Source organism: Rhea pennata, chromosome 3, assembly GCF_028389875.1.
Source record: "Rhea pennata isolate bPtePen1 chromosome 3, bPtePen1.pri, whole genome shotgun sequence".
In the NCBI taxonomy this organism is placed as follows: Eukaryota; Metazoa; Chordata; class Aves; order Rheiformes; family Rheidae; genus Rhea; species Rhea pennata.
The window spans coordinates 35,832,285-35,856,711 of NC_084665.1; the positions used below are offsets into that span (position 1 = coordinate 35,832,285).

A 24,427-nucleotide genomic window follows, 5' to 3' on the forward strand; every position below is an offset into this window, starting at 1 on the left:
TATTCTGCCTGATCTTCACTTACAGACAATTTTCAGTGTATTTGAAATTAAATAGATCCCTCATCTGGAATGCATTTTTTCCTTTACTTGAGGCCCATTCCAGAGACTCAGGCTCTTTAGGAGTCCACAACACACTTTCCTAATGCATACTTGGTATCAGCCTTTCTATATAAGCAAAAGAGAGCATCACATGCCACTGCTCATGGTAGTGGGATTAGCAGTGCTAGCTAGTGCTCAAGATCTTTGGCTGATATCTCAGCTAGCCTATGCAGAGTAGAAGTAACAACAAAATGGCACTTGTAGTTCAGCTAGAATTTCCAGAATACTGCAGCAATGATGTGAGAACTTCCTCAGTTTCTGGGCAGACCAAGCTTCAGTGTGAATGCAATCTCCATACTCAAGAAGGATTTCCCCTGCATTTACAAATTCTCTTTAAAAGGGCCTTTACAGTCATTCAATTACTTCGATCAACATATTATGGTAGGGGTCGTCAGCCAAATGTCACCAATTTCCACGTGACTCTTCTTAGAGACTCTCTGGGCTTTCATGGTTGATCAAAAGAGCAGAAAACCTTTTTGTCTGAGTAAACGTCCTATTTCCAAATCAAAATTGTTGGGACTGAACAGCCAAAATGTTAGGTAGCAATGTAACTAGGCTACATGAACAGAATCCTGAAAGATTTGCTTCTCTGGGGGGAAAGCAAGAGTGAATTTTTAGAAATTTGAGTATAATTCACTTTTCAGCCTAATCCACGTATTAAATTATATAATCTGGGAATTTACTACATGTCCCCATTTGTTGTATATCATTGCATAAAGCCTTTGTAGTGTAGGTGACTTAAGTGTAGAGTGGGCAGTGTGTTAATGCTGTTGACTTGGCTTATTGGTAGTCAGTGAATTACAACACTTCTCTGGTGTTTAAAAACATGCTCAGCAAATCCAGTCATGGGAACTGGCTTATTATATTAGCTCTGGCTTTATGTGGTTCCTGAGGCCAAGGCAGAGGAGATGCAAAAGTGAAAGCAACCCTTCCCCTCCCAGACTGCGTACCTGGACACCTAGATCCACAGAGGCTCACAGAAGACTAAGGTCCTGAAGGCCAGCAGTAGCATGTGGTTACAGTGCTGAAGGTGGTGTAAATTGATTCAGTGTGATCAATGACTCAGTGTCAGACTCAACCCTCCCTAACACCTCAGTCATGAGGTTGATTCAGACACCTTGTGGGCTTGTTATCACACACTAACAGCCTTCCTTTTGCTAGATTCGTGTTCACGCTGAATGCTGAATGGGTATGGCAGAGTTAGAGGAGCTGGCTTGATGCAGAGCTCAGATACAGACAAAAATCCTCAGCAGCTGGGCCACATACACCCTGAGCTCTGTTCTGCAGTCTCCCATTTGGGATCAGCCTACACTGAGATTGGTGCCCATCTAGGTAACTTCTCACACCAGGCAACCATCACTAAACTTCATTCAACATACCAAGGCATGGCACTGATTTCTAGAGCTGGGTTTATGCTTTGCCTGAGGACAGCTGTGTCTCCCACTTGGCCTACAGGAGGCCATTTGACAGTCTTGTATGTGCCATGGTTTACTTTCTAAAAATCGATCTAGCATCAGTATACTGGCAATCAGATTATTTGCTGGAACGCAACCGTGATATAGTCCTAGGCCATCAATGCTGCACTAGCTTTTCCTAACAGCTAGTCTTTAAAGATTGCTCCCAGAAGGTCATAAAAGTCATCAGAAGCTCCAATCAGCTGTGACTGGCCTGGGGGACACAGTGACAGAGATGCTTTTTGAATAGGATGAAAGACTGAGCAAGGAGAAAACATTTTTCCCAGGCACATTTCTTCTTTTAATGCCACCTCACTGCCATCCAGATGTGCTTTCCCTTTCCACTGAAAACTGACAGCATTAAGAGCTGGGTTTTCAACTGGGTCAATGTGTTATGTTCTCTTTCCCCTCAGATGTAGCTTGCCATCACAGCATCTTCCTTCGGGGGCAGGAAGCTCTTCAAACAAATGTTTCTCACTTCTCATTTTGGAAGAGTCACATTGCATATCATCCATTCACTCCCCTTCCACATCCCTCCTTCTTCAGCTTCCTTTTACTATGGCCTTTTCCTTTGTCATGCTTTAACCAATGCCTGCCAGGAGACATAACCTCCCTGCCCCAGTACCCTTTGTCATCCTGCTTTGCCATGGAGGAACCTGCCACTGCCATTTCCTTTATCCTGACTTTCGTTCTGAAAAGATTATTCTCTTCTAGGATCTGCTGAAAATGCAGTTAAAGAAGCCTTTGCTGACACACTTGCTGCAGTATCATATGAATCATTTTGCTTTGCTCTTCTAGTTCCTGGCATTTCACTGGTATTTTGCACATTCCTTTGTAGGCCCTTAAATCAGATGTCTTTTGGAAGAGGAAAGAGCAAAGGGAGAAAAGCTAGCAAAGCCTGCTACAAAGCTTTCAGGAAAAGAGGGGCTTATGCTGACTGAGGCAGCACAAACTGGGACTTCACAGGAAAAAGAAGCAGCCTCATGCAGGGGACAGAAATAAGGCATTTGATAGGGGGATCACCATCTGGCTCTTGCCCTCCATAAAGGAGGAGCTGTTTGCCTTCAAAGCACTGTTCCGCTGACGGATGTTGTGGCAGAAGATACTACATGGCTGTCAGCCTCTATGTAGGATGCTGTCACAGGATCCTTTGACTCTGTCATAGTGCAGGACCCCTGCTGCCCCAAGGCATCCCCTTGGTCTCGTAGGAAGCTGCCCTTGCCTCTGACACTGCCAGCCATTGTTCCGCCTGGTGCTATTTTCATGTGCCCTGGAGACTCTAACTGTCCTTCTCCCTTTCAAGCAGCTCCCTTGAAAGTCAGCTCCTCAAAACAACTCTGTTGTTTTTATGAGCCTCTTTCCTCTCCCACTGAACTGCAGCCCTGTTATGTGCAGTTAGCTCCAGGAAAGATATAGCATAGGTCTGGGCATCCTGAGATGGATTTGCCAAGCCTGTGCACTGCTGTTGAACCCATGACTCAGAAGGCAAGGAAAGAGCCTTCTCCTTCCTAGTCTCTCGTCTGACACTTTCAGACTGGTGGAGTTGGTGAGGGACCCATTAGGACTTTCAAACAATAATCATACATGTGTGATAATGAAGGCCAAGACTACTGGTCTTGAGTTTGGGGCAGGAAATAGCAAATGAGAAGATTTGCTCTGGGAAAGCTTTGTAGATCTAATAGGACTTGGGCATCCTGCCTTTTGTTCTAGCCTGGTTCTTTTAGCTCATATATGCTTATGCTCAATGTGGGCCTGAACAAATCTGACCCATCTTGTAAGTTAATGGATGTTTGGAAGAATTTCAGCTGTTAAGTAATTGGGAAAGGCAGAAAAAATGAATATGTGTATCGTAAGCATCTGTCTTTAAGCAGTCATAAGGGCATGCATATTGGATCAGATGGGAACTATCTGGCCCAGTGTCCCATTTCTGAGTATGGCCAGATGCAAGTATACATGTTGCTTTCTCCAACACTCTCACCACCTCCAACCATTTTCAAATCATATTGAACCAGATGTGGTTTCTGTGTGTTTAATCATTCCCAAGGGGTTTATATTCCATGAACTTGTCCAGTCTCTACTGAAACCTTCACAGATTTTCAACATCCATAGCATCCTGTGGCAAGAAACTCCCCTATATTAACTACAGATGGTATGAAGAACAACCTGTTTTCTGTGTTTTGAACCCAGCTCCTGCCAGCTTCACTTAAGGCCTTTATTTCTTTTATTGGAAAAGACAGTAAGCAACCAATTGCTGACCACCCTCTTCAATAGCACTTGGAATTAACAGCACATTTTTATCTGTTTATTACATATGGTACCTAGAGACATCTTTGTGCAGGCACTATATAAAGGTAAGACTAAATAATAGTGGCTGTGCTGCAGTGCTTCCAAGCAGAGAAACAGGCAAAGGGCAGGAGAAAAGTGCATTACAAAAGAGAAATGTGAACAAAGTATTCTTATCCCTGGCCTTTTACTAAAATTAGTTTTTTCTGTTCCAGGCAGCCCAGCTGGAAAACGTGGTGGTGACTTCTGATCTCAAGCAGTTTTCCTCTAGTTTCTCCTGAAGGAGAAGTGTGACCTGAGCAGGATGCAGGAGCCAGTAGCTGGTGATGTGAACACAGCCCTTCCCTCATTCCCATCCCAGGCCAGCCTCACTGCTGATTCACGCTCTATACAGCGCGTCATTGCTGAGGATCCTGAGTGGTCCCTCGCCACTGTTCCACAGCTCACAGAGCTCTGCCTCCAGCACATCATTCGCAATTTTGAAAGTAAGCAGGAGAGTCTCCCCCCCAGGACACACAAGGAGACAGCATCTGTCTTGGGGAGCAGAGGGTCAACAGAGCAGGCAGATGCATCTGAAAAGCACAGAGGGTGGTACCCAGCCCTGCCAGAGAAACAGATGGAGAAAAACAGCTCCTCAAGCAGCTAGTTAAGCAAACTGTTTAGTTACTGAGCATGTACTTGCACACTCCAGGGATGTTTTAGTCCTCTGGGCTGCTATCCAGGATGTGACTCTGCCCTAACCTTGTCCTGTCATTTCTTCTTCCATGGTCTGCTGGACTCACTACCTCAGCTGTGACCAGGACTGTGAAGTTGCTATTTCCTTCTCTTGATTCATATGTACATTACAGTAGCACTCAAGGATGGAGCCCCCATTGTGCTGGGTACTGTACAAAGAGAGGTAGAAATACTCCCTGCTCCAAGGAGCCCCCATCTCAGAATTCATATTGTACTTACAGTTTCAGGCCTTCTCCACAGCTTTTGGTGGTGATGTGACAAGTCATGTCCCCAAGTAGGGAAGGTGCTTTTGAGACAGCTGGGCTGACAAAATACAGAAAAACATAGAAAGAGTGTCTCATCTGGGAAGCAAGTGGGAGGGGGAAAGACAGGACCTACCTGTGTTTTCGGCTGACTCGGTGGAGTTGTAGCAAAGACCAAAGATAGGGTATGTCCGCAGGGGAACTGTAACACAGTATAGAGAAGCTCAGTGCTGCCTTAGACCAGGAATTGGTGCTTGGGGGTCCCAGCTGGGAGACCTTCCAAGTCTATCAGTTTAATCAGTCAGCTTGATGCCAAATGAATTGGACCTACAGTGCATGCATGTAAGTGTGCTCAGTCTCCTGTGGTCCCTCATACCAGCATCTGACCTGGGGATCTGCATCTTGCCCACCGTGGTTGCCTGGGTGAGCCAGACTGAAGCTAGTTCAGTTGTTCCAGTGTGAGTCCTACCTGTGCTTGCATCATGAGTCTTTGCAGAAAACGTCATTGCAGTGCCAGCTGTAGAACACTGAAAAAGAGACTTCTGAAAGAGCCTCTGGTAAAACTGTGCATGTCCTTAGGAAGGAAATGTCCCAGATGATAGAGAAAAAAATATAAGACTAATCCCACTTTTTGTCTAAGAATCTGAATCCTCATGTGCAGATAGGCCTTTGCACTGTTGAGCTCTGTGATTCAATACACACATGTACTTGTCACCAAGTATTCACAGTGTATATGCATGTAGCTTTTCTCTGGCATCTCTTACCACAAAGAACTTCCACCAGAGAGAAGTTAGCTGACACTCAAGGCAAGGCTTCAGAGAAGGGATTGAAGAGAGAGAGCTCCTGGGAGAAGAGAATCTTTATTTAAAGAGGGTAGATCTGAAGACTAAGATAAAGTATGTCTTAGTAGGAAGGAATCAGGAATCAGTTTTGGGTAAAAGACAGACACCTGAGTTAAGATGAAAAGACAAGAGGACTTGTATGAAAACTGCATAGACAGTTCACTTCTCAAATATCATCCTTTAATTTGACTAGAATCCAAAGGGAGAAAGTTCAGCAAATGACAAGCCAAATTTTGCCATCACTTTAAGCCTAGAACAGTTATGTTAGTGGCAGCAGTCCTCTAAATATAAACCGAATTAAAACCAAATTTAAACTGATGATCTGACTTTAGAGTGCTTGAGAGCAGATATTTTCAAGATCTGTTCAAAACCACATGCAAATTCCCAACTACGGGTCAATAGCCTTAGTCAAGATCCTATTTGTGATACTCAGCTTTGATGGTTACAGAGATGGGAGCTAACTTTCTGATGCAGTTTCCAAATATTATGAGAGTAAATTCAATTACCCTGATTCTGTATAGTGAAAGATAGAAATCCTACACAAAAATGAGTCATTTTCTGCCAGCTTATTTCCCTGCAGCAGCTAATGACAACTGAGAAGGGAGCCAGTATCAATAGAGGGGAGGGCATGGACAGACAGACGAGGGTTTGGACAAAACCCTGGCCTACAGGTGCCATGGACCTACAGCCCAAAGCAACTTCTCCTTCTCTCCATCCCCTCCAGAGAACCCTATTATGGACCATCTTCTGCCTGAGCACCAAAGGAAGGTGCTGGACAAGCTCTCCACTGGACTTCCACTCACTGTGACTGCCAATCTAATACACGATGAAGACTACTGGAAAAGGTGCTGCACTCAGCGCTGGCAAGTGTGTGATGTCTCCAACTATGGAGACAGCTGGAAGCGGATGTTCTTTGAACGTCACCTGGAGAACATCCTGAAATGTTTCATCCCTAACATCACGGATCCCAACCAGGTCCTGGAACTTATCCCGCTCTGCAAAGAGTATGTGTGGAAACTGGAGGTTGATCAGTTCCTGCCGCCAGTGAAGCTGGATCAAAAGGAGGAGGAAGATGACTTCTCTGATTCAGGGAGTGATTTTGGGCTCAGTGAAGTCTCCATGCATCACTATGACCTGGGAATCCTCATTACTGCTCTCCCTCATCTTGAAGAGCTTAATCTTACTTATGGTGTGAAGGACTGTGGTATGAATTTCGAGTGGAACCTCTTCAACTTCACCTACCAGGACTGTTACAACCTGGCTGTTGCCTTGAAGAAGTGCCACAACTTGAAAGTAATGTATCCCAAAGTGAACCTTTATTCCTCAGATAGATCTTCAAATTGTCTGAGGGAAGAAACCTAGGGACCAGTGTTGCTTGCTGGACATGTCTAGTCTTGCCAGGCTAGTGGGCTGTTTGTAAACATCTAGCTCAAATACTCTGCTTCTCTGGGACTAGTCTGCATTAGTCAGCAGAGAGCAGTGTCATCAAAGTGGTAACCTTCAGTACTGTTCTAATCAGGTCCATAGCTGCTGCAGTCCCTAGAGCTGCACCAGCCTCGATTGAGCTAAGTGAAATATCGAGTCAGGAAGAACCATTCCCTGTTAGACATCCTGTCTTGTAGCAAGGCAGCACCTTTCCCTTTGACAGTTCCAGTCAGCCAGAAAGGAGAGAAGTTGACTTGCTGGCCTAGTGCTGAATATCTTATCCAGTATATGTTCTTGTTAGAACAGGTTGTCTGAGGGTCAGTAAGTAAACCATGTACTCCTTCAAAAAATGTTCCCTGTAACCAGAGAGGAAGCACCATTCCTGTTTTAACTTCCCACATAGTTCTGGGAGGGAGGAGAGGAGAAGCCCAGAGACAGTTTCTCATTAAGGGCAATTTTTGGTGATTTATGCTCAGTAAATACATATCTGAATGCCCCAGAGCAGCAAAGACCCTCAAGAAGAACATAGGAGAAATATTTGCATTTTCCCTAGAGTGATAAGGCTTATTCTTTCTGGGCTCTAACATAATCTTAAGTTCTGTGGCGATTACAGCACAGAAATTCAGTCCTCCAAAAGTCCATGGATGTTGCTGTCTAGAGAGCACCCAGAGAGAGCTGGCTACATGTTTCTACCACGTATTGGCATGCTTTGGCAAACATCCTTCTGCTTGCCTTCCAGAAGAGAAATCACTTCTCATGTAACTATTGAGGTGCTCTGGCCATAAAGGGCATTGTCCTTAACAAAGAGCACTACACCTATTTATTGCTAGTGCACATGATAGTGGTCCATGAAAGTTCAGACAGCAAGTATTAGTGGTATGGGGTGAGTTCTGCTATTGGGGTTAGTTCTACCGTTACTCTCTACAGAAGTTTTGGCAGCTTTATATCATTTAATTCAGCTCTTTGTGTCGAAGACCCTATAGGGTCAGAAGACAGGGGCAGGAGATGAATCATTTCACCCTAGAATAGGCATGGGATGTCAGTGGATTGAGCTGTCTTCTGGAAGAGCCTGCCCTACCCACTATAAAAGCAGCTATTTTATTTAGCCTCCAGGACAAGGTGTCTGAAGCAAAGTGAGATGAATCCTGCCTATTGTGAGCAGCTGCCATGGGCGTAACTCACTTGAGGCCTTCTGAAAAGCTCATTCCAAAGCACCGGTCATTTTAATCCCCCATCTTTTATTTCCACAGATTTTCAAGTTGACACGCAGCAAAGTGGATGATGACAAGGCCAGGCTGCTGATCCAGAACTTGCTGGATCACCCCTCTTTGATGGATCTGAACTTGTCCCACAATCTCATCGGGGACAAGGGGGCACGTGCTGTTGGCAAGTTGATCAACCACAGCAAACTAGAAATCCTTAATCTGTGTAACAACCAGATTCGTCACGTGGGGGCTCAGGCTCTTGCTCAAGCCCTGGCCAATAACTCCACCCTGACCTCCCTGAATCTACGCCTCAACTGTGTGGAGGACGAAGGTGGGCAGGCAATTGGCCGTGCCCTGCTGAGCAACACCACTCTGAAGTCTATCCATCTGGGAAGTAATGAGCTGTCAGAACCAACTGCTACGCTTTTCTCCCAAGTCCTTGCTCAGAACAGCACACTGACTAGTATCAATTTCTCCTGCAACCACATAGGGCTGGTAAGAGAAACCTTTTTACTCTGCAGCTTGTATGTCTGAGTGGTTGTGTTGCAAAGCAGACACTGAGCTCACTCTGTCTCAAAGCCACAGAGTCAAACATATCCCTCACTTTGCCATCTTGCTGTGATAACAACAGTTACAAAAAATGAAGTGACTATGGCAAATGTCAGGAAGGAGAACAACATCTTCTGTGTGCACACACACATTTATCTCATGTATTATATCTAGCTCTTTTCACAGAGCTCTCAGGTGGAATCTAGCTTCCAGGCTTTGAGCTTCTGGGCATACAAATTTCCCTTTGGGAAACTGAAATCCAGGAAACTGGGAAGATCACAGCCACTTTGCATGCAGGGGAGTAGAAAATAGTGATAGGTGCATGATTAGGGCCATATTCTTATCCTTTGTATTTTGGATCTGCTGTGCCATCCGTCGCCCAGCGTCATACAGGTAGTTTTATCCTTCCCAGAAACTCTTCAGGTCATCAAACACTCAGAGTATATTCTTAGAAAACTGTATCAGTTATTGAGCTAGTGAAACTCACCCTACAGCCCTGGACTGGTCTGGTAGTTCAGAAGTGTCACATCTGGATGCTTATATGTGGCTCCTAAACCACGGGCTCACATTTTCCAGATGGAGGAGCAGCCACAGATCCTACTACATCCCTAAGAGCTGCAGTACTCAACATCTCTGCAAACCAGACCACTTCAGCTGATTAAAAAGATCTTTAGAAATCTGAAACTAGACAGCCAAATACAATTATGTTGGCTTTTTAAACTTTCTGCGCTGCCTCAGTTTTCTGTCACAATAAAGAGATTGTGAGACCAGCTGTCTCTGCTGGCAGGAATATTGTCTCAATGTGTTTGACAAAGGTTTTAAAAGGATTTGATGACAGAAAACCTTCTGTGAGTTCTGATTTTTATGATCCCGGATACGGAAAAACATTTGAGTGTGATGATACAAGGGGTAAAGGCTGGAAAGGATTGAAAGATTTTTGCTTAGAAAATAATAATCTCTGTGCTTAGCACCTTCCACATGATGAGCTCTCCTGGTGCCCATTTGTGAAGCTCCACAGCACCCCAACAAGTGGACAGGTATTACTATCTATGTTTTATACACAGGGGAACTGAGGGCCTCACTGGAGATTCTCCAGTGAATCAATGATACAGCTACAAACTACATCTAAAAATGTCCACAGGCCATTGCTATGATCACTGTGATCCCGATTATGGCAATACAATTCAGAGGCTAAGATTCCTGGGTACCAAACTGCTAGAGACGCGTCAAATTCTGGCCATTGTACTCCCTTAAAAGGAGACTCATCCCCCTTCTCAGCCTGTGTCCTATTTAACAAACATCTAGTATGTAGGGTGCTGGGGAGAGAGGGTGCTGGGGAGAGAGGGTGCTGGGGAGAGAGGAGGAGATTGGGTCAGCACACATATTCAGTTCCTGAAAGAGAACAGTTGTGGGGAAAAAAAAAGTCAAATGGTCACATCCCTAAAGGTGATTTTTTCAGGTACGGGAAGGAAATGCACCAACAGTTCTAAAGCTGATATCTGTGTAACATTTTCCATGGAAGCTTGAACTTCCCATGCAGACTGGACTTCAGTTGCTTGAAAGTGTTCCCCCACAAAAGCTGATCTTCCCAGGGAGATGGCATCCAAGCAGGAGACCATGAGCACAGGGGTTCCTTGTACTGTGGAGATGAAGAAGAGTGCACAAATCATGCTGCCATTTGTCCCAACCAGCAGTTAGCTGAGGACTGGGACACAGGTTAGAGCAGAGACTCCTTTCAGGTGATTATCTCCATCTGCGCTATGAACCAGCCTGAGCTTGAGGACTGCTGACACGGTGCCCAGAGGGAGCTGTTAGCATGTGTCGTATCACTGTGTGCTGCATAAGGTTACACTGCTCTGTATGTCTCTTCTAAGCAATGTTTCAGGCTTGGGTGGAGGCCTTAGTCACTTTTAACACAGTCTGATGATCTGATGGCCGCTCTACCACCAAGAGCAGAGGAGGGGAAGTTGCTCTGGGGATGAGAGAAAGGCAACAATAAACTTCACTCTTTGACCTCCTCCTCTCATCCCTCCTCTTACCAACTGCAGGATGGTGGCAAGCAGCTGCTTGAAGGGCTCATGGATAACAAGATTTTGACTGAGTTTGACCTCCGCCTGGCAGAGGTGGGCCAGGAGAGTGAATATCTCATCAACCAAATTCTGCGGGCCAACCAGGAAAGAGCCCGGCTGAGATCTCTGCAGTATCCATCAGTCAAGCCCCTCTGAAGAAAAAATTCTAGAAATCAGTGGGCTTTTCAGGTATTGGTAATCCACTGTGTAAGATTTGACATGAAATATCTCCTCTCTCAGAGTGCTGTGGCAAACATGGCTCCCTGCTGGAAGTGAGTGGGAGGGAAACATAGGAGGCACTTAGTGACTGTAATCCAGACCAGACCAGCACACAAACAACAGAGAAGGGGATCTAGGGCTTCTTCAGATATTTCCTCATTTCCCACCCATCTCTCACATTCTGCTGTCCTGCAGACTTCAAATCAGCCCATGATACCTTCACGCCAGAAATTCCAGCTCTCCCCTTACAGGCAGAGTTGCCTGAAGCTGCAAGAAAAGGCTGTGTTAGAAAACACTGTACTGCTACTGGTGGTGCTGGCTTTAATGGCCATAGTTTGTTTGCAGGAAGGTATTCAGTCTCTGAAATGTCACCAACATAGTGGCTGGTGACAGCAGCAAAGACACTCACCTGCTCAGTCTCCTGTGTTTCTAGGCCATCTGCTTTGTCCAAGGCTTTGATGTAGGATGGGATTTTTCATCCTTAATTTGCTGCAAAACAGCATCTATTTGATAACAGAGCAAATGCTAAGTTAGTATCAGTCTCTGTGTATGAACATAAAGGCCTTTTGGGAAGGCAGCCTTTATTTTGGAGGTTTGATTTTATCTGTATTTTTGAGAAATGCTCAACTTGCGGCAGCTACTACAGCCTTTCTTTGCCAGATCTCCATCATCTTAGCCTGTGGCTCAATATGAGAAAAGCATTAGATCTAATGGGACTGTAGTGGCTTCACAGAAGCAATTTACCTCTTAAGTAAGTTCTCTCTCCCGCTGTGCCCAACATCTCCTGTGGTTTGTTACATGCTCCTGTAGCAAACTCAGAGTAGGATTATGAAAGGGAATGAGTTTGGGCAACTGGATGTTGTTCCATCTGTAAAAAACCTAAAGTGAATAGCAGTCCTAAATGGTCTAGTTCAGATTTAATCCTCAGGGCAGGCAGCTATTTCAGCTATTTTTCCTGGAGGTGGGAGTGAGATGCATAGAGAGCAGAAGAATGTTGTTTGTAGTTGCTCAGAAGCTTTTTCTCCTTATTGATTCAGCCTATGTTTTAGCCTTGTTTTTATAGCAAAACCTGTCTAGTTTCAGTTATGGGTGGTGAAAAGTAAAGCAAGCCATTCAATAAATAGTAACTCTCTACAACACCCTTTCCTGCTTTGTGCTGTTAGGCCTTTGACACTGCTAACCCTGCTTTGCAAATAGGCGAATTCTTTAAAAACAGATGCTCACTTTTAAAAGCAGATGCTTAGGAAGGCTCTTCAATGCAAACCTGTCCAAAAAAAAAATAAAAAAATAAAAAAAAATAAACTGTGCTTTGCAGAACTTTGAATTAAGAGAGATCCCTCCTGGGATCCTGCAGGACTGCTAGACCACAGATCTCATGAGGTTGAGTGGCAAAGACTGGATGGCCTGCTGAAAATAGAGCCACTTCCTTCTGTTTGGAAGGAGACAGATCCCTCCCATCACATGGAGAAGGGGTCAGTATAAGAAGCAGCCCAGGCTGTCACCCTTCCCTTCTGCTCCATGGGCTATGGTCAACTGAGGATGTTAGGAAAGGCCACCTACCTGGCTGTCTTGGTGCTTTGATCACCCCAGTCAGGAGAGGTTGGCCAGATATTAAGCAAACTGAGTAACTCTTCTAGGCCTCCATTCACTCCCTGTCCTTTGAACAATGCAGGGGTTTCCAGTGTCTCCCAACTCTGGCCTGTACCAGTGCTCACAGATGCACTGCTGAGAGCCATGTCAGTGAATCATCTGGAACTTTTATTACACTGATTTGGTTTACAATCTTTGTACTTTGATATTTCCAACAAAAAAGGCAACATTGTGATATACTGTTTGTACATATATAGAGAGACAGACAGAGCTAGATCATATTGACATAGTCGAAAAGTAAAAACTGTTCCCAGTGCTCACAAAAGAATTTGTTAGCCATATACCCGCTTGTGCCTTGCTCTGCCTGATGGATACAGACATCTGTGTCTCTGCTGCCTGCAGACCCCTGACCGACAGGGCCTTTACCTGCTTGATGTCATGGCCTTATAGATCAGAAAGGATAGGGTGCGAGGCTATCACCAGCAGCAGTGGCCATACTAGGGGTGGCAACACGGATCACCCCAAAGCCCTTGCAGATCAGTATAGCTCCCTTCCAAACTATTCATGGATGCTCCAGGGGTGAGGTCTGCAAGAAAATATAACCAGTGGCAGCAGCTGTGAAGCCTTCTCACCCCGGCATCTCCAACTATTTGTTTCCCATCCTCGAGACCGAGGTATTGAATAGATTTATTTCTTTTTATTTGCATTTACAAAATATTTCCACTGAATGACACACCTGAATGAGATGAGAGCTTGTGTTTAGAAATGGCAGAAAAGATCCAGATTCAGGCTGAAGAAGGAACAGCTCCAGCAATAAGGGTGGGATTTGGGTTTAAGGGGATGACCTTGTCCTGGGAAAGCTGCATGTAGCTCTGAGTGCAGGGCTGTGTCTGAACAGCTAGCTGTGCAATAAGAGCTAGTGTTGGGAGGGCAGTGGTGTGATCCCTCAAACATGCTAGCAGAGTCAGTGAAGAACAGGACTGGAAAGAAAAAGACTGAATATGCGCTGAATATGCATCACCAGAAAAATTCTATTGAATTTCCTTCCAGTATACTCTCAGCTCCCCTGGTTTACAATGCAAGATTGTAAATGATTGTAAACACAATACCAAAGCTTTCTAACCACCACCCACATTCCTGGGCCATCACGTGCACAAACTCCTGGCCAGGTAGCCGCCTGGAGAACCCTTTGCCTTCCCTCCCATGAATTTCTCAGCCCGTCAAAGAGCAAAACCAAAACCAAGCAGTCTGCAAGCCCAGACACTTGCCCACATGCAAGAGACCAATAGAGCAAATTTTCAACCAGCTTGCAAGGATTCAGACTGTTTCAAAAACTGTACAAGTTAGTGAAAATTAAAGCCTCTTCCCAGACAACTGACAGAAACAACAGATTCACTGAATGAACAATCCCATTTCTGGTAGGTCACTTGTCACATTCAGGCCCAGTTACATAAGTGTGGGGCTACCCTGCAGTGTGGTCACTGCTGGATGATGTCTCTGGACGGGCACATGCTGCAGTGTGGTGCTGATGCAGGGTGAGTACAGACCCCTCTAGCTCTTCTGTGAAATTCATGCCCAGGAGGTAAAGCTGGGAGGCTTTGAGGAGGGCGGTCAGCTATAGACCTCCATATCCAGGAGGGACTGACCTTCTGCTGCTTTTCTGGGAGCTTTTCTTTCCTCCTATCACCATCCAGCACTGAGGAACATGGGTGCCCAGTGAAGAGCATTCAGACCTGTGAAGAGCAGAGGCAGGGAGACCCCAGCCAACTTGGGAGCATCCTCTTGCTCACAGGGTGCATTGGTCTGTACCACTGTGATGGGGAAGTTGGGTTGGCTGGGAAGTAAAAGAGGCTCCTAGACCTCTGAATTCAGGGGAATGACACAAATGCTTTTGCTTTGAATATGCCAGGAAGTGCCTCTGCTCTGGCCTGACAGGGCGCGAGGCTGGCTCCCTCGTGCAGCAGATGCCAAGCCGCGCTTCGCTGCTCTGAGTGCAGTGCACGCACCGCACTGGGAAGGACCCAGTGGCTGGCTTCCCAGGCCTCTCAGCTGCTCACAGCGATGGAGGCATCGATTTGTAAGGTGTCATGCTGGCATATGTCGTAAACGTGACAGCAACTAGGGATGGAGGAGCAGGCTGCCTTGGGGACAGGCAGACATCATGCATAAAAACCATTACTGCACTCACTCTCCCTTCGCTCCATCAGGACTGGCTTTGTCCATACTGAACTTCTCTCCCTGCCTGCCAAAGTACCTGCTGGCCTTCAGCATAACCTGTCAAGGTGCTTGTGACTGGCCATGAACAGCAAAGAAGGAAGATAGTGGAGCTGTGTGCTGCCCCCCCAGCTAGTGTAACAGAGCTAACTGTGTCTCCTGACAGAGTGAGGGCTTGGGCTCAGGCAGCCTGGAGCATTTCCAGGTCACGTCCTAGAGAGGTGAACTTTGAAATTGAACTGGGGGTAAGTTGCATGTTTGTGAAACAGTCTGGCAAGCACTACTAGCCTGATGCACACAAGATGCAGGCCACAGCCCTGCACCCCAGGTGACTGACAGAGCTTTTCTGATTGCTGGTGACCCACCATTTTATCCCACTAGCACCAAAAATGCCGGTGTGCTACATACAACACACTTGCTCCAAACATCCCCACCAGCTAGCCCTGTTCTGGGCCCATGCACTGCTCTGCTGACAGATGCCCATGTCAGCCTGTGCTTTTTGCTAACATGACCCTCTCCTGGATTCTTCCTTTGGTCACAGTGAAGAGAGGTGAAGTCTGAGCTCATGTGGCTGGGAAGACGGGAAGCAGCATAGAGCCAACCCCTGAGTCAGCCTTCCTAGGCAGAGAGGACAGCTAAGAAATGAAGCACTTCCTCCCTACAGGCTGTGCCTGAAATAGCCAACACTGTCAGATCCCCGTCCCCAGCCTTGACGGATTAGCCTCGCCGAAGCACAAGGCAATTTATTCATTAGTGACATTTACACCTTGTGGCTGCATTATCCACTGTGGTTTGGCGACACGTGCTCCTGCTGTCAGGCTGAGCTGGGAGGCAACATTGTTGCTCTGATGGCGCAGGGAGGCTTGGCCTAAGCACCTGAGCTTGCAAATACCTCCTGCCTATCTCCTTTGCCAGAGCATGTTCACAGCCTGCTCTGTTCCAGGTCTTTTCCATCAAACGCCCTGCTCCCTCTGTTTTGTTCTTCCCCTCTGTCTCTTCCCTGCTTCAAAACACTGGTGCTCCAGCACACAGGCTCCTGCCCTGTCTTGTCTCATGTCTCCCACAAAAATCATTGCATCTACAAAGTCTTCAACAGCTGTTCACATACAGACTCTCCCCTCCTAGATCTTGCTGAGCGTTCACACTGTTCTGCCCTCCTAAGTTAGCTCCTCCATGAGCTGGGTCTTGTTCAACTCACAACAAAGCTTCCCTCTGTCTCAGCAGAGCAGCACAGAGCCCATGTTCAGAGAATCCTCCGCAGACATGCTGCTTTCATCGTGACACCGCTCCCTGGTCCCACACAGCTACAAGAGCCTACTTGCTCCTCTTTGTCAGGGAGAACACCCGTGAATTGGAGATAAGGAACAGCAAAATATCAAGGGCTTCTGTTTTCTGGCTCCAGTCTGTTGAACTTCTCTCTGCAAAGCTCTGAAGTGCCTCCCTAAAGGGCTTAAGTAAATGCTGGCAAGCTCCCCAAGAAAGCACAAAATGATGCAAAAGTAACAAATCAGAGGGCAGGAGGCACTGCAGTGCTCTACAGGCTACCCTATTTCCCCTCAAAGCAAGCACAAAGCACGCAAATGCATGAGCAGTGTTTGAAGGCAGTGTACAGTCAAACTAGCAGGTTACCCTGAGGTCCGGCCACAAACATTGAGGTCATTACACATCCACAGGTATTTCACAGCTGGCCCACAGCACCTAACAGGGAAGGGAATGAAAGGTATGAACTCACAGCCTAGGAGGTTGTCATGACCTGTGCAGGCCAGGGAGAGGGATGCTTTGGATAGCTCAAAAGAATGACAGTTTTCAAGTCAAATTTGGGGAGGGTGAGAACAGCTGGAAAGTGTTGGCCAGGGAACAGATCCAACAGCTCCCAGCTGGCCATTTCAGTCAGCCAGCAGAGCATTACCTTGTTCTCAAACACTGCTTGCTACATGCTTTTATCCCTGCTCTCTGCCATTCATGGCAGCAAATGTGATGCTTCACATCATCTTCTCACAAAAACTATGTCAGGAACTTCCTCTCACAAGAAATGAAGAATGCTCTGTCACCTTGCAAACCACTCACTACAAGAATAGATGGGCTTCACAAAACCAAAGCCACAAATACAACAACCCTCTGCATGGCTACAATCCTCCAGCTGTGCACAGGAGCACACAGAAACATCCCCCAACGCACATCCACTTGTTTGGATGGCAAGGGCAGACCTCAGTGCCTGCAGATGAAGATTTTAAACTATAGTCTCTGCTCCTGATCAACTCGTTGCAAAACCACAGGCCTACTATCCAAATCTTCTTTTAGCCTTTCTTTTGCACAAACACTACACATTTCTAATACAGCTGGCTGAAATGGAGTGTTTAAATGCACATCTTCATCATCAAAAAATGAATCTTTTTGAGCAAAGAACAGCAAATTGAAACATTCCTCAACACTGTTTAATTCAGTCTTATCAGATACTGTTCTTTTCTTTTCTCCTCACCTCTCTTCTTGGGGACAGGCATTCCTAGAAGTGAAGATGCAAAACAGATGAACAAAACCCAACAACTTCTCATTGTGCTGAATAAGAGAGAATGTTTGCTTTCAATGGATCCTCTGCATTTGCTTCCGGAAACTCAGACTCAGGCTTGGGTTTTTCAAAACTTTTCATCATTACTGGTTCATGGGCTGCCATCCAAAGCCAGAATTCATGGTGTGTCAGCTGACAGTGCTGCTAATGGACATTAGGACAACGGGACTGATACAAAATACGAAATCATCTCAACACATTATAGCGAGGCTGTTTCTTTCACTTATGTGAGTAGCTAAGGTTGCAGAAGCAGTTTCCACTGACAGAGAGTGAAAGAACCTTGTGTGTCTGTGTGTGAAGTTACTTTGCTCTACTAAGTCTGCTAAGTTACAATCACAGTAGGTGATCCACCCATTCCCAAAGCTTAAAGGACTGGGAACGGTTCAGGACAGGCTTCATTTCCCTAAATGTCAGAATTCTATAAAAAACAAAGAAATGAACAAAAAGCCCCAACAAAACCAGTCTTCATCGTAAGCAGGGGAAGAGTAAAACTCAGTAAGCTTTCCAGCAGCAGCTGTGGTTATTCTCAGTGCTGGATGGACACGCTGCACATTGTTATGGGCTCATGGAAACTCAGCAGTTTCTGGAAGTGTTGCATAGGTGGATGATGTACCTGTCAGTAGAGCCTGGCTACGGGTTGCAGGCAGAGGAGCTTGCTAAACTCCACGAAGAAACTGTCCCTCCCTCAGGTTAAGACAGACAAGACAGGGAGGGAAGGAAGAAGGGGAGTCCATGAGGCCATGGGTCTTGAAAGTTCAGTTTTGTTCTTGGAACCTCTTTTCCTTTGTGTATGGAAAGGCTATAGTTCTGGGAGAGAAGGCTCCTCTCCCAGTCCAGTAGAAGTCAATTTGCTTGTTAGCTTGCTTTTGAGGAAGTTGATTAGATCACATCCATGGTTATAACGTTCCCCTTCATGGAGTAGCTGTGATGAAGGCAGTAGAGCAAAACAATTCAACCCACTGCTTGAAGATCCAGTAGATATTCAACATTCATTCATGTTGGCCAAGTCCCAACATGAACCCCACGCATCAAAGCAATACTGCAAACGATCAATTTGTCTGGATACAAGGGCAGATCACTCTGAGGAGATGCTGGGCCATGCTCACACTGGTGTAGTTCCACTGGTTTCAATAAAATTACACTAGGAATGAACATAGCCCATTAATTTCTACTTAAAATGTGACTAAATCCATTTCCCTTTTACCAGAATGCCCCTGGGAGAAACAGCTCTGGGTGTGCTAAGCCTGAGGTCCCTACTAGTCCCTCAGGTCCTAGGAAACAGCCCTAGATCACCAAGTATATCTGACTCAACGGAGTTTCTAGGCCTGCATGCATTGCAGGAGATGGTATTACCAAACAGATCTAACATTTAAACCATGTGCCATTTATAAGACAATATGGATCTAGATCATATGCACAGAGACCCATATTCATATTCATGCAGACCTTACTCGCGTCACTGAATATAAATGAAACACAATTAGAAGCACGTATCATAATCTGACACTTAGAACTGTTTAGCAGCACAGCTTCTGGTATAGTAGTATTTCAGACATATACCCTACAGCTACTGCAGCAGAGCAGGAGTAGCAAGGTTTTACCCTGCTGTAGCTAAGGCAGCATCTTGGTGATACTTAGACAGTATTTACTGAAGCCATGATAGGAAAGCATAGGGGGAACACATAGAAGGTATTATTCTTCACACAGGCTAATCAGTAAGCAATGTTTTACTGAAATCAGATGCCATATAACCTTCTTAAACTTCCACTTACTAAACCTCTTGCAGTCCCCTCCCCATGAACATTCATCAGAGGTATTAAACACCTTTACAGCCTCTTGAGCATGAGTAGGAAAAGATAGCATAGAAAGAGCAAGGATGTGTTGGTTCTGTAATTTGTGCATTTTATAGGACAAGGAAAGGTGGGGGGATGTTTCTTTGAAGTCAGGCAAACAGCTGCTTCCCCATCACTCATCCTAAGTATTTGCCTTATGTGCGATTCTGGAAGACTTGGGGTTGGCCATAAGCTGAGATTCCATCTCTCTGTGCTACCAAATGTCCCCACAGTTGTTCAACCTGAAAGCCCTCTCTGAAATCCACCTCCTTGGATTGTTTTGCAAGGCATTTAGTGGGCTTAAAAAGTGACACCAGGCTGGTTGGTTTCACTGCCTCGTTCTGCACTAGCAAAGTACTTGGCACTATCTGAGAAGCTTTCAGTGTGTGCTGAAAGACAGATAAATTGGCGGTGATGTATATTTTTGAGTGAGTACCAACTAACTCAGAGCCCCTCACAGACTCACTCTCTCTGTCTCTCTCTGTAAGTCAGGAAGCTGGAGAGCTTTTAACTATCTGGCAAGTATATTGGCAGCAAGAGGAAACACCAAGTGGCTAAAACTTATTGTCTAGCCTTATTACACTATGGAATAGCTCTCTTCTAGGGATATATTAGTGACCCGAAGCACCAGGAAGAGGGGCTGGCAGCATTCCCACTTCACTTCTCCTGGTAAGTGAGGGAAGTCTGCTGATAAGTGCAATGCTGAGGCTGACTCTCAGCCCATGGAGTGTTGCAATGGGTGAGTGATGAATGGAAAAAAAAAAAGCCCTTTGAATGTGGAGATCTTTTAGTTATTGTCCCCTGATACTTGACGAGCACCCAAATTTCACCCTCCCAGAGCATGCTGCAGGCTGTTCTGTTTTCCTTGCATGAAGGGCAGCAGCTCAACATACTTTAGTCACTTTGAAGTGACTTTACACCAGAAAAGAGGACATTGCTCCCTGTTTGCCACGACAGACCATGTCACTGCTTCCACCTTTGACCCTCTCTCTCACTCAGGCCAGGAAAAGAGCAGGAGGGATATACTCTCTACTCAGAAAAAAACTTCTGCACCAGCAAGTAAGCTAGGGTTTGTCCAGTAAGAGCCAGGGAAAGGGAGGGTTGCTGAAGGGAAGGATGTATAACCTGCTTGTGATAGGGAGGCCATGGGGAAAAGGAGCAGAGCCCATTACACTCACTAGTCAATGGAGGAGAAGTAATGTGATTAAGATACAGCAGGGAGAATTCAGGTTAGATACAAGGGATCAGGCTATCATGAGAGGAGCAGACAGAGCCACCAGATGAACTGCCAAGGGAATCACCATCAATGACACAGAGAAGGCACAGAGCAGACAGGAGCCTGCAGGAAGAACAGACGCCTGGCTGTGCTGCCCAGCCTGGGGCTGTGCAGGGGGAGGAGGCAGTGTGCCAGTGCAGAGATGGGACTACTTCACGATAGTGAGGCTGCACCCCAGAATGGGATAGGAAATCTTTAGGCAGCTGTGCTGACAACCTGAGCTGCAAGGAGAATTCGTTCCCCTTTGTCCAGTGTGGTAGGATCCCCTGTCAACTTACTAGGAAGCCTACATATGCACACCCATTCTGCCAGCTGCTTCCCACACTAGGAGTGGGAAAGGAGAGCCCAGCTGTCAATCATAAATTTCCTTGTCTGTCTGGACCAGCTGCCCTGCTGTTGTAACCAAGGGGATGGAGGGAAAGCATAATTTGAGCTTCAGTCTGTCCTTTTCAGCTCAAGCACTTCTCTGCCAGGCCATCAGGCAGCCCCTGTACCTCCTGCCCAGCTCTGCTCACCTCCATGCCCAAGTGTGCCTTCTTCCCTCCTAAGCCTAAGACAGAGCAGGATAGTCTCCAGCCTAGCAAGAACAAGGTGGGCACCTGCCTGACTCCTTCCAAACTGAAGAAGGAGGCACATCAAGGTGGGAGGATACAGCCCTGCTCATAGCCCTCCTATAGCATCTAGAACAAAACAGACTCTTCCTGAGAAAGAAGCATTTATCCTCTTTCCTAGAGAGCCTGGAGCAGTTTGCTCCTGCTTATGCATGCTGGTCGCACTACTCCTCTCATCTACCTGGAAAGATCAGAATATGGTAGGCCTGGAGCCAGGAAGGGACTGTTGGGTGCCAGACAGCCCTGAGCACTATCCCATTACTCCGCATCAAAGCCACCGCTTTGTGTCGTGCCAATGCTGTCTTGCCTGCTCTCAGCCCTTCTTCCCTTAGCCCTGAGGGGCAGCTTCTTGAGAATGTGGTGAGAATCTCCCTTTGGCTTTATGGCAGGGCTAACCTCAGAAGAACAACGTGCAAGCATCTAGGGGGCCATAGAGATAGGCTGCTCTGACAGCCGAATAAGGAGAGGCGTGCCCCTCACAATGCATACCCTGCCAAATAGACCTGGGGTCACGGTTTCTTGTCACCTATGCTGGCTGGTATTTGAGGACCAATGGGGGCCAGCTGCATCAGGTGCAGTGGGGAAGGAGGGTCAAGAATATGAGGAACGTATCTCCAAGAAATCCTGGAATGCAGCAGGGAGCACCAGCAAGAGAGCTCCTGCTTCTCTTCAGTGTCCTGTAGGCCTGTCAATGCCACAGCCTATGGCACTAGGCTTATGTCTGGGACCTAACTGTAGCTGGCTCTATATGCTTGGGGAAGGTGTTCAGTAGCAGGAAGACTATGCATGAATCCCAGTGGCCTGGGTGCAGCTATGCCTCAAAGACACTTCTTTCCACCTGGACAGACCACCTCTAGAATAAGATTTTGTGGGTGAAAATGGGGCCAGAGGAACTGGAATTGGGGCAATCTCATGAAGAGGCCCAGAAAAAAACAACAGACAAGGTGTCTGAGAGCAGAATTCTGCTGCGGGTATTAAAGGATGCGGATGTATAAACCCTATTAATCTGTCCCTATTTTGAGGACTTTTTTTGCCCCAGGGTGCCAGAAGACCTGCCAAAACTTTGGTAAAGCCATCTGTCCAATGCATCCTGGAGGCTAGGGATAGAAGGACAAGGCACTGTAGCCTAATCTAAGCAATGTGTGAGAGATCTCAAAGAGTGTATGATGAGAAGGACAAGCGGACCATGTTCCCTGCTAACAACCACTGCAGCTCAACTGACTGAATGTCTCCTCATTCAGTATGACATGCACTATCATCTCCTGAGAGAGTCACAAGGAGGCTCAACGTTGGCCTTGGATTACGTTAGGCCCTTGGAGAGATGAGAATAAGGGCAGAGCAAGCCAAATGCAGGGAAATTCTAGTGCAGCCAACAGAGCTATATCCACTTTTACCTAGTCTGAATTTGTGCCAGTAGCAATGAGAACGAAAACGAGAGAATGATGTGCCCACACTGAGCATCTTATGCTTCCCTGTTCTCAAAGGAGCTCTCTTATTTAAGCCAAGATATAGGTCTGGTAGTGAGAATAAGAACAGAATCATAACAAAACAGGCTGAGATTTGAAGGGACTTTCAGTTCAAATCACCACTGTTTGGAGTTTAGCGCTTGAGATCCAGGAGGACAAACTGACTTGATCGGGCAAGAAACACTGACAAGGACATGCCAGGGCATGAAGGGCAGAAGAATAAACCTCTCTGAGGGCAAAGCCAAACAGAGCCTTACAATTCCTGTAGGCACTGACCTCTCAAGACTTGCCAGCAAGGCAGGGTTGTGTTTATTCTGCAAAACAGAGATGTGACACTTGTTAGACAAGGACCCTGCAGTGGGTCCAATTCTAAAACCAATCTAGTAGAAAGACTTTCAAAAAAGGGGTGATGTGACGGAACATGACATTTGCACCCCCCCAAGACCTAGTAAGTAAAGCATTACAGCAGCATGACCAGAGAAACAGACCCTTTATTTAAAATTTGGCAGGAGGAAGTCTGACTAGACTAAATACAGTGCCCCACTGTTCAGTGTTTTATCTTGCCCTTCTGAGATGTATTTGGAGAGAGGCTCCAGGTTTGAATGACCAGGTGCTAATGGACTTGCTCTTTCGACCCAAGAAATACTGCTCTCAGCAGCATTTTGGCCCTGTGGATGAGGGAAGTGTGGAGAGGCTGAGGAACAGTGCTGTCTAGAAAAATCACTGGCTGAGCTGGCATTCGCACTACCAAAGAGCTGACTGAAAGGTAGACAGCTTTTATGAGAACAGGGATACAAGAAATCTGGGGATGTGTTGATGGGAAAGGAAAAGCTGGGTGCCTGTGTGCTGCAGACACAGATGCAAAGTCAGCAGCATGAATGTTCCTTACCCAATGCAGCCAAGATTCTTTCTAGCTGGTTGAATGGGGTAGCACAGAGCTCAGAGCAGGCCAGCTTGCCCTGACAAGAGCAAGGCAGACAAACCTAGGGGCTAATGGGCTAGTAGAAGGAGAATTTGCCTCACTCTGCAGGCAAACTGATTGTTTTTAAGCAGGTTCCCCTCTAATGTATTCCCAGCCTTGTTCTGCAGAGTGTCCTTTATGGCAGATGTCTCACTGTCTCCTAGTTGCAGGTTTTGTGCCCACGGCATGGCCTTGCAAAGCAGGGATCATTTTGATCCTCATTTCACCAGCCTAGGCATCATGCACCACATGCTTTAAAGTGTCTTTGCCTATCTTCCTCCCCACCCCTCAGAGCTGCCTGCCAGAACCAGGCTGCCAAAACTCTGCAGATCAAAGTCTGCAGCCGGGAACCAACCTGATTTCACGCAAAATTTAATTTACAAACAGGCACCAACCTGCTGATCTATTTTCAATAGTCGTACTACAACTGAACCTACCAGAGCCTTCCTTGATGCTTGTCTGAACCAATTAGGACTCAACTTTAGGGCAGGAAGGGATCTCAGCCAATTCACACACTATCTTTTACCATGATGCTTGCTCAGTGTCATCCTTCCTCCCTTCCCCAGCTCACTAGGGGCCTCCTGTTTTCTCTTTCCAGCTGAGCCCAGCAAGCAGATCAGTGACACCGCAGGTCTCCTCCGCTCCATCTGGGTTTGCCACATTCATCCCTTCCCCAATGCTGCCTGCCTGCTGTAATCCCAAACAGAAAGTCCTTTACCTAGGGATGCTGATTCTCAGAGCTGGTGTGCTGAAGCTTCCTAAGGAGCCAAGCCTGGGATCCTCTGGAGG

General features: G+C 46.4%; 1 protein-coding gene across 1 annotated transcript; it reads left to right on the top strand.

Moving 5' to 3' along the window:
• Positions 1–4,125: 4,125 nt before the first annotated feature.
• TCTE1 (t-complex-associated-testis-expressed 1) lies at positions 4,126–11,059 on the top strand. The gene is made up of 4 exons (XM_062573616.1): positions 4,126–4,321; positions 6,380–6,948; positions 8,331–8,780; positions 10,883–11,059. The coding sequence occupies exons 1-4, from the start codon at positions 4,141–4,143 to the stop codon at positions 11,057–11,059; spliced, it is 1,377 nt and encodes a 458-aa protein (XP_062429600.1). The 5' UTR covers positions 4,126–4,140.
• The last annotated feature ends 13,368 nt before the right edge of the window (positions 11,060–24,427 follow it).

Bases quoted from the DNA above. Each gene is read 5' to 3' on its own strand.
- TCTE1 (XM_062573616.1), top strand. From the start codon at position 4,141: ATGCAGGAGCCAGTAGCTGGTGATGTGAACACAGCCCTTCCCTCATTC. The intron at 6,949-8,330 runs GTAATGTATCCC...TTATTTCCACAG, and splicing joins AGAAGTGCCACAACTTGAAA to ATTTTCAAGTTGACACGCAG. The intron at 8,781-10,882 runs GTAAGAGAAACC...TACCAACTGCAG, and splicing joins CCTGCAACCACATAGGGCTG to GATGGTGGCAAGCAGCTGCT.